Source organism: Lipotes vexillifer, unplaced genomic scaffold (assembly GCF_000442215.2).
Source record: "Lipotes vexillifer unplaced genomic scaffold, Lipotes_vexillifer_v1.1 scaffold835, whole genome shotgun sequence".
Taxonomy (NCBI): Eukaryota; Metazoa; Chordata; class Mammalia; order Artiodactyla; family Lipotidae; genus Lipotes; species Lipotes vexillifer.
Window position 1 is genome coordinate 811,942 of NW_006774135.1, and position 9,288 is coordinate 821,229.

The 9,288-nt window shown below is 66.1% G+C and overlaps 3 protein-coding genes across 3 annotated transcripts in view; 1 reads left to right on the forward strand and 2 right to left on the reverse strand.

The window, feature by feature from the left end:
- The first annotated feature begins 304 nt into the window (after positions 1 to 304).
- Positions 305 to 2,531, forward strand: CALML6 (calmodulin like 6). The gene is made up of 6 exons (XM_007448972.1): positions 305 to 361; positions 1,148 to 1,195; positions 1,813 to 1,987; positions 2,089 to 2,233; positions 2,312 to 2,412; positions 2,485 to 2,531. Exons 1-6 carry the CDS (start codon positions 305 to 307, stop codon positions 2,529 to 2,531), a joined length of 573 nt encoding a protein of 190 aa, XP_007449034.1.
- A 794-nt stretch (positions 2,532 to 3,325) lies between these two features.
- Positions 3,326 to 5,743, reverse strand: TMEM52 (transmembrane protein 52). The gene is given in 6 exon segments (XM_007448973.1): positions 3,326 to 3,591; positions 3,701 to 3,879; positions 4,507 to 4,548; positions 4,660 to 4,703; positions 4,790 to 4,915; positions 5,654 to 5,743. Coding segments are annotated over 6 exon segments (747 nt in total).
- A 1,908-nt stretch (positions 5,744 to 7,651) lies between these two features.
- Positions 7,652 to 9,288, reverse strand: part of CFAP74 (cilia and flagella associated protein 74) — a 66,361-nt gene continuing 64,724 nt past the window's right edge. The window contains exons 34-38 of the mRNA XM_007448974.1: positions 9,055 to 9,209; positions 8,669 to 8,801; positions 8,298 to 8,428; positions 7,839 to 8,084; positions 7,652 to 7,753 (exon numbers count right to left, since the gene is read on the reverse strand). Of these exons, the coding sequence (XP_007449036.1) occupies positions 7,652 to 7,753; positions 7,839 to 8,084; positions 8,298 to 8,428; positions 8,669 to 8,801; positions 9,055 to 9,209 (767 nt within the window). The remainder of the gene's footprint in view (positions 7,754 to 7,838; positions 8,085 to 8,297; positions 8,429 to 8,668; positions 8,802 to 9,054; positions 9,210 to 9,288) is intronic.

The following is a 9,288-nucleotide window of genomic DNA, read 5'->3' on the forward strand; positions in this document are numbered from 1 at the left end:
CAGGAAATGTCCCTGTGGCTTCCATATTCTGGCAGGCGGAGGGCCGGCCAGGCCGGTGGGGTACAGGGCATACCTCGCCTGCTAGATTCGTCAGGTGGCCATGGGGCCGAGGCAGATGTGTGTCTGCGTGCATGACCCTGGGGGCCATGCACGGGGGTGAAGGGAACTAGTGGGGGCCTGTCTGTGACCATCGCTGGGGGCAGGAGCTGGAGCGGGGATGGGAGGAGCCCCCTCAGCCCCAGCTTGTAATCACAGACCTCCGAGCGCCGTGGCCAGGCCAGCAGGTCACTGTCCGGACAGGAGCATGGCGACCTGGGCCCGGGGTCGGGAGCCAGAGCCGCCGCCCCAGGTCGGGGTGGCGGTGGGTGTGTGTGTCCGAGGGCTGAGCGCACATAGGCAGGGGTGTGTGTGCTGCTGTGGCGTCTTGTTACTAAACAGCCAGGCCACGGGGCTCCCTCGGGAGTCAGCTTTGCTCTTCTGAGCGGAAGGGGGTCAGGTTTCCCTGAGAATAGCCCCTGACCGCCCAGAGGACACCTGGCTTGGCCTCCCCATGGCCAGTCCGGCCCCCTGGTCCCCTCTGCTCTGCATCCTCTCGCCCCTAGCTCGTAGCCAGCTGTCTTCTCCTGGGACTGTGGGCCCCCAGCCCCTTCTGCACAGGGTGGCCAGAGGGGGACCCCAGCGCATTTGTTTATTGAACCTGTCTTTAGAGGGTGTCTGCAAAGTGCTGGCACCATGCTGGGCCCTGGGTCCTCGGGGATGTGAGGGTGACACCTGGCCAGGGAGGGCCGTCAACAAGAACCCTCACCAAGAAGTGATGACAGCCCGTGGGGCCTCCCGTTGCACGGTGGGGGGAAGGGGCTCACTGGGGAGAAGGCAACAGTCCCTCTCCTGCCCCAGCCCACGATGTCCATCCTTGCCGTGGCCCGGGGGGCCCTTGGCTGGGACCCAGGGTCAGAGAGGGAGCTCTGGGGTGAGGATCTTCTCAGGCCAGGAAGGGCCACGTGGGGAAGGGCCAACCTGTCCCAAAATAGGGCTGACAGGATCTCCTGGCCATAAAAGGCTCTTGGAATCTGGACCCCAGGGACCCCGGTCAGCTGGATCCGCTAAAACTCAGCCGCCCCCTCTGCCCCTTGTACTCTGCCCACAGCAGCTCCAGCGCCACCGTGCAGTGTCCCCTCAGCCGGCCACAGACATGGTAAGGCTGCTCCCGGTGCCCAGCAGAGCCCCTGGTGGGCTGGGCTGGGCGGTCCAGCAGGAGCTGGGCAGTGCCTGGGGGAGAGAGGACGGCGGGCAGGCCTCTGCGCACACGGGGATCAGGCTGGGGCCGTGACCAAAGGTGGGAGGGTCTCTGGGGACCTGAGGAAGACGTCCAATGAGGCTGGGCAGAGAGCGTGGAGTGGGGGGCCCGAGGCCGGGCCCTGCCGGCCACTGGCGCCGCCCTTGCTCTGGGGCCCAGGCCGGAGCAGCCCTTTCGGAAAGCGGTGGCCCGGCCCTGGACTATCGCTCTGGGATGCCAGGACAGGCTGGGGCCTTCCCCCTGGCCCCCAGGCCAGGCTCCTCCCCACACTGGCCATGGTGTCCCTCCCCTGGCCTCACTGGCTGTCCAGCGCTGCCCTACTGCACTCTCACGTGGCTGGGCTGCCCCTGCCTCGAGCGCTGTCCCCTCTGAGCGGCCTCACGGAGCCCTGCTCTCCCCTCAAGACCCATCCTTGTGCCGCCTGGCCTCAAGCCTGCTCTGGTCTGGGGCCTCCAGCCTCCCCCGGACTGAGGGGTGGAGGGGCCCCTGGCGAGCCTGGGCCCGTGTCCCCACAGACGGAGCACCTGACAGCGGAGCAGATCAAGGAGTACAAGGGGGTCTTTGAGATGTTTGATGAGGAGGGCAACGGGGCGGTGAGGACGGACGAGCTGGAGCGGCTCATGAGTCTGCTGGGCATCAACCCCACCAAGAGCGAGCTGGCCTCCATGACCAAGGACGTGGACAGAGACAGTGAGGCCGCCAGGGGCAGCGCGGGGGGAGGCGGTCACCGGGGTGTGAGTGCGGAGGGGCTTGCCGCCCTCACTTGGGCGCCCGCCGCTTGCTCCCTGCAGAGAAAGGGTTCTTCAACTGCGACAGCTTCCTGGCGCTGATGGGGGTGTACTGGGAGAAGGCCCAGAACCAGGAGAGTGAGCTCAGGGCGGCCTTCCGCATCTTCGACAAGGAGGACAAGGGTTACATCGACTGGGACACGCTCAAGTAGGGCCCGGGCCGGGTGCGGGTGCGGGGGGCGGCGGGGAGGGCCTCCTGGCTGCCACTCAGTGCAGGCTCCTGCAGGTACGTGCTAATGAATGCGGGCGAGCCCCTCAGCGAGCTGGAGGCCGAGCAGATGATGAAGGAAGCCGACAAGGACGGGGATGGGACCATCGACTACGAGGGTGAGTGGGGGATGGGCCCCGGGAGCCCGGCGTCTGGGTCAGGCCAGGCTGCTGACTTGTCTCTCTGCTCAGAGTTCGTGGCCATGATGACTGGGGAGTCCTTCAAGCTGGTCCAGTAGGATCAGCCACTGCGGCCGTGGGAAGCCCGCTGCCTGCTGCCATCACCCTGCTGCCCACCCTGTCATCCACCCCACGCCGGCTCCGTGGCCAATAAACGCTCCAGCCAGACTCGTGCGCGCTTCACTGTCCCAAGGCTGGAAAAAGGGGCTGCAAAGCTGCGGGTCTGGAGAATGGAGAGGGTTCTCCTGAGTTGCCCATCACACTTGGGCCATCACTTCTGTGGGACACCTGACACTGCCTACAGCCCGGCTCTGGGCTCCGGACACCAGCTGGAAGGCCAGGCTGGGCATAGGTTGAGGACCACGTACTCACACTGCCTGCCTGCCCTGGGAGGCGGCTGCTCGAGGGCCCCTCCCGGAGCTCTTTCCTCCATATGGAGATCACTTAGATAGAAACTTTATTCTCTGTCTCTCCAAAAAGCTGTAGACATCACAGCAGGCCCTGAGCCCTGAGGCTTAGGTCTGTGGGGCGTCGTCTGGGCTGAGGGCCTGATGGGCCTAAGCCAGGGGCCAGGGCTGAACGTAGCAGCGTGTGTGTGTGTGTGTGTGTGTGTGTGTGTGTGTGTGTGTGTGTGTGTGTGTGGCACACACAGGGCCGGCTGGCTCAGATGCCCAGCGTTACATAGCAACGAGGCCAGGACTGCAGCAATGTGCCGGACGGCTGGCTTTCCCGGGGGGGAAGGATGGTGAGGGTGGGCTGGGGTGCCCTTGCACAGTCCCCTGTGAGCACAGAGTGGCTGGTGGCATCGGGAGGCTCGGGAGAGCTTTCCTGCCCCCTCCGGGGGGCACCAGGGCTACAGCCAGGGGTGTTGGGCATTGCGGCCCCACTCCTGGGGCCCTGGAGGGGTCTCTAGGCATGAGGCCTCAGGGAGGGGGCTGGGCTACTGGGAGGGGGGTGGCTCTTCCTGTCTGGTTTTAGCCATCTTGACGGCCTCATCGTAGGAGGGCGGCAGCTCAGGGGCATACAGGCTGTAGGCGGGAGGGGTCACAGAGTCGAGGTCCAGCTCTCCCAAGGGCAGGGGCAGCCGCATGCCCAGCGGGTACTGCACAGAGCTGTAGGCTGCAGGGAACCAGAATGGGTTTGTGGCGACGGGTGGCTCTGGCCCTCACCAGTCCCCTGCCGCCCCTGCAGGCAGGTGGACCGCCGGGTGAGGTCTGCCGGCACTCACATGACACAGTGCTGTGCATGGGGCTGTCGCTGTCCACGGGGATGGCTGTCAGGTCGCAGGGCTCAGGTGCTGACGGCAGGTGTGGCTGGGCGTGCGCCCGCTTCCGGAGACAGCAGAACCGGACACAGCTGGCCGTGGCCCCACACAGCAGCAGCAGGAGCACAGCAAGCAGGAGGAGCCTGGGCGGGGGCGGGGGGGGTGGCGAGATCTGCCACTGCACCGACCCCTGGCCGCTGGGCGCCTGCTCCCTGGGGGCAGTCACAGCCCGGTTGCCCAAGACAAGGCGATGGATAGGGTAAAAGGCAACCAGGGACTCTGTCTCCAGGCCGGAGACCTCCTCCCGGCCCGGCCTGGCCTCCTGCTGCTGGCCTGCCCTGGCTGTCTCTCCAGGGCTGGCCACAACTGGCCTTGGGCTTACTCCCAGGACACGCTGTCCCAGACCGACTGCACAGTCCTGTGCCCAGACCAATGACCATGTTCACAGGGACCTCCCATAGGGGCGGGGAGCGAGGGAGTGGGAGGTGGGCAAGCAGGCTACAAGGGAAGTCCTGCCAAGGGCCCCGGGGGTGTCCCTAGCCATGGGGGACTCAGGCAGGACCCACGCAGGAGGTCGCCCCTGGTGCTGGGGGCGGAGGCTGGGGTCAGCATGCCAGGCTCTGAGGGCCCCAGCGCCTTCCTGCCAGCGGCCCAGGAAGGGGACAGTGCTGGCGACGCCTCGGCCGTGGAGCCAGGCGGGGTGGGGGTCTGGTGGGCCTGGCCCGGGGTTGAACCGTCGCACCCGGCTGCGCGCCGCGGCCTCCACTTACCCCACGTGCCACAGGCTGCTCCAGCGGGCCTGGGGCGGGCACCTGCGGGGACGGGGGCACTTGGAGCAGGCGAGGCAGGGATCGGCCGACCGCCCCGCCCGAGTCTCCCCCAGGGTGGGGCCAGGCCCCAGCTCCCTCCCTCCCCCCACTTACTGATCCGAGGGGTCGCAGCTGCCTTCCGCGAAGCCCAGCGCCACCTGTGGGGACAGGGGTGAGCCCGGGCCAGGGCGCGCCGAGCGCAGACCCGCCCCGCGGTGCACGAACCGAGCGCCCCGCGACCCACCTGCGGCAGCGGCAGGAGCGGCGGCAGCAGCAGGAGCCCGCGGTCACCTAGGGCGCCTGCGAACATGCTCAGCGCCGACGGGAAGCGCGAGCCCACTAGCCTCGAGGCTTTATGGAGGCCCCGCCCCTAGGCCCCTCCCAGCGCAGACCCCGCCCCCCGAGACCGCGTCCATTGGAGGGCTCGCCCTGTAGCCGCGCCCATGTGCCTCGCCCCTACCCTCCGCCCAAGGTTAGCCGCGCCCTTTAGCGGCCCCGACCCCGCAGGCTCTGGGCGGGCCCCAGATTCCCCCGCTCCGGGGCCCCGCCCACAAGCCCCACCTCTTGGCCCTCCCATCAGGTCCTTCATCTCTGTGTTTCCTCAGCCTAGAATCGCGGGGTGGGGGGCGGTTTCGCCCCGTTGGCTTCTTGCAGTCGGGTTTGGGGTGGACCGGGGCGCACCCTGAACAGCTGTGGCCCGGTCTGCACAGGGTGTGGCCTCGGAGGGTGGCGGCCAGGACGCGCGTGGCCACGCCTCGCACACGCCCCGGTGCTCAAGGTAAGGGTTTGCAGCAGTCAAGACGCTGGGGCGTTCCTAGCGCGCTGTTCAACTGCATTTAGTGTGCACGCTCGCTGCGGGCGCTCGCTGCCCTCTGCCTCCCGCTTCGCCATCCGGCGCTCAGGCTGAGGGAGGTGGTCGGCACGGCAAGGGGCAGGGTGGTGTGTCTTGTGTGGGGAGGGTGGGAGGAGAAGCTGCCCTGCCGTGCGTTTCTTACTGCGCTCAGGACGTACTCCACGAGCGTCTCCTCACTAGAGGGGAAGCGACTGCAGCTCCTTGAGGGCAGGGCCTCCTCGGCTTGGCTCTCTCATGCCTGGATCTACCAGGTACCTGCTCCATGATCTCTGTCCTGCAGCTGTCCAGCACCTCCAGGCTGTACCATGGCCCCCAGGGCCCCTCCTGCCCACCCTCTTCCTCCATTCTGCTTCGGAGGCCCGGCTCAGGAGTGGGAGGGAGGGGGATGGGCACTGGTCCAGCCAGCAGGCAGGAGTGCAGGCAGGGCCTTGGGCAGTGAGTACCAGGGTCCGCTGGTTCTAAACCCTTAGAGCCAGGCCAGGGTTTAGAGAGTGGCCTGCCCCTCCTGCGGGCCAGCCTGAGGGGGAGGCAGGGGTAGTGCTCTGCAGGGAGGACCTCCTTCTGGGGCCTGGCCTGGGCTGCAGGACCCTGGCTTCTCTTCTCACCTAGTGAGAAAGCAGCCCCTGTGAGGGCTAGGAAAGGACCTGGGTCTGCCCACCAGACTGAAGTCCTGCAAAATGCTGCTCTGTGGACACCGTCACTGGCTCAAGGTTAGGGAGATGGCAGACTTCCAGGCACCAAGGGCACCGAGGAAGTGGGCTGAGGGCTCCAGGCTGGTGTCCTGAAGCCTGTGCCCAGGAAATTCCCCGGATGCACCTTGGCCTCCACTCCTGCCAGGGAAGGCTGCGAGTGCTCACCTGGGGGCAGGAACGGGGGTGGCGTGGGCGTGCTGGGCGTGCTGGGGTGTACACAGGGGGCCCGGATGGGTGGGCTCTGTGGGGACAGTGTCTAACCTGCCACTGTCCAGAAGGCAGGGGCTGGGTGCAGGCACTATTCTGAGCCCCCAACAGGGTCTCATGGGCTGGGAGTTGGGGGCTTCTCCCTTGAAGAGCCGGTCAGGACCCAGAACGCTAAGCCCAGACGCACTTTGGAAAAGTGGAAAACCAAACTCACGGGCTGGGCTGTGAGGGAGGACACAGCGTGTCCTGTGAGGGCGTGTCCCCGACATTTGCTCGCTCCTTGCCTGGGGGCAACAGGGACCCGGGAACTTGGGAGGAGCAGGGAGGCCTAAGAGGCCCCCCTGGGCTTTAGAGCCTGCCGCCCCACTTTCTCCCTGCCGGCCTCTCTGGGTGTGGGCCGGTCTCAACTCCAGCCCCGAAAGCCGCCCGCCGCCCTCCCCCCCCCCCCCCCCGCCGCCATCTTGAATTGAGTGTCGGGTGCGGTGCTTCTCCACACGTCTGACTGAGGTGACGGTGTAACCATTTCTCACTAATATCTGATGGGCTCCGTGTGAGGCTTCTGTACGCGGTGCCCTACAAGCGAGACTGCACTAAGCACAAAGGAAAAGAAAAGGTTAGACTTTATTTTATTACCCAGGTTCTATTTTTATTTCCTGGGAATTGTTGATGCATCGGCTTTGCAGATGACAGTTTCAGTCTTTTAACAAAGAAGACCTTTAAACTAGAAAATACTGAAATATTATTATTTTTTCAATTGCTAAGCTATCTCTCTTGTTTAGTGGATTTTGGCCTTATGAAAAAATTAAAGTAAAAAAAGCTACGCCACGCCCTATGGACCGACTTGTGAGTGAGGGTGGGAAGCAGGGGCTGCCCCCCTGGGACTCTGTCCCCATCTCTCCTTCACAGCTCATCGCAGGGCTCACCGCAGGGCTCACCGTGGCCCACACTGCAGGCCTGGATGCACAGGTTCACACAGGGTTTATTGACAGGTCGGCGGGTGCACCAGGACCTTGAAAGGCTGGGCGGGTGCTGGTGGGGCTGGGGGCTCCAAGGGGCTCAGGCTGGGAGCAGGTTGTGGTCAGGACTGGCCTCATTGCCGGTTCTGAGTGTGGGGCTGGGACAAGAGCTCTTGGCCCCGGGCTCACTGGATACAGGGCAGCAGGAGGTGGCTATGCCTGTGGAGCTGGGGTGCCCTGGCCATGGGGCCATGCGGGGGGCCACCCTTTTGAAGCTGCCCAGCAGGGATGTCCAGGTCCCAGGCCCCTGGGTGGCTCGGCTGGGTCCACAGACTGGGGGAGGGCTTCGAATGTGGCAGGAAGATCCGCGGGGGCTCCGTGGAGAGACTCCTGTGGCCTCAGGGGCCGGTCACCACCTGCGCTACAAAGAGGACCTTGTAGGTCTCCTTCACGTCCCCCCTGAGCTGCAGCAGGGCTGACACCATGAGTGGGTGGTCCGGCTGGAAGGGGAGAGGCGGGGGAGGAGGGGGACCCTCGGTCAGCTGGCACAGCGGACAGATGTTTTCTGGCCGTGGCGCTGCCCACCTCACCCGCCCAGGGACCCCCCGCAGTCCCCTCCCTGGGTGGGGGCAGGGCTGTCATCCTGCCCAGCCTGTGGCTCTCGAAGGCTCCCTGGCCGCCGTCCAGGGCACCTACATCAAAGTCGATGGGTGGCATCCAGGAGATGCTGATGGCCTTGGTCTGGCCGCGCTCCACAAAGCCCTTGGAGGGCTCGATGGTGAAGCCCTTGTGCTGCAGGGACGCGATGCTGTCCAGGCTGAACTCGACAGTCTGCAGGCATTGGTGCTGTCAGCAGGTGGGCGGGCACAGTTCCCAGGAGGCAGTGGGACTGGGGATGAGGGATCCCAGCACCTGCCCTCTCAGCCCTGACCAGCAGGCTGCCCACCCCACACCTATCGGGGGGCAAGGCCAGGAGGGGCCTGGGTTGCCCAGGCAGTGGTAGATGCAGAGGTGCCAGGCAGGCCAGGGAAGTGCTGTGGTCACCTTCTTTGGGGACAGCTGGGTGGTCCGGATGCAGCCCACCTGCAGTTCTCGGGTGGCAGGTGGGGCCGGCGTGTCCGTGTCCAACTGGACATAGGCCAGGGTTACCAGGATGGGCTTCAGCTCCTCAGCTTCTGGAGAGGGAGGGCCTGGCTGGGGGCTCAGGGCAGGGGGGGCACCACCAAGGGATTGTGGGAGCTGGGTCCGGCAAGGATCGTGGGCGGGGCTGGGCGAGGACAGCCGGCTTTGGGGGATGGGCCGGGAATTCCGGCCCTACACGCAGGCCTGCAGGGCCAAGGGTGCGGTCAGAACAGGACCGGTCCTCCTACTGCCGCCCAGCCCTGTTGGGGCTCCCGGCGCTTCAGAGGGCTCACCCTCTGTGTGCTCGGGGTCCAAGGCAGGGATCACGGTCAGGGACTCCACAGGCACGTCCAGGGGGTCTCCACCTTCCACAAACATCATGTGCTCGCGGGCCGAGCCCTTCAGGAGGATCTGGTGGGAGATTTTCTGGGGGCAGGAGCACAGCAGACTTGGCCCGCGACCCGCGAATGGGGCTCCGGGAGTAGGCAGTGCTGGGGTGCAGGCCTGTGGGACCCGGGACTCTGGTCTCTTCACCTCATGACCCCCAACCTGACGCAGAGACCCCAGGCAACAGGCCTCCAATGTGGGGCCGTTCGGGGGAGGGCGAGGGCCTCAGACACGCAGACGCGGGCAGGTTGGGCCGGGACCAGGCGTCCAGGCTGGGCTCCTGGAGCCGCACCTTTTCGAAGAGCACGACCTGAAGCCGGTCAGAGAAGTGCAGGCTCTCATGGTCTGGCCTGAAGGTCACGGTGAAGCCCTGCACGCTGCCCGGCTCCATGACGCCCTCCACCGGGACCACGCTGAACACGCTCTGGCCGCTGTAGTTCTGCGTGCCTGGAGGCAGGGCGGCCTGGCAGGTCCGGCTCCACCCGCAGCGCCCAGCACCCCCCAACCCCCCACCCCCATGCCCCGG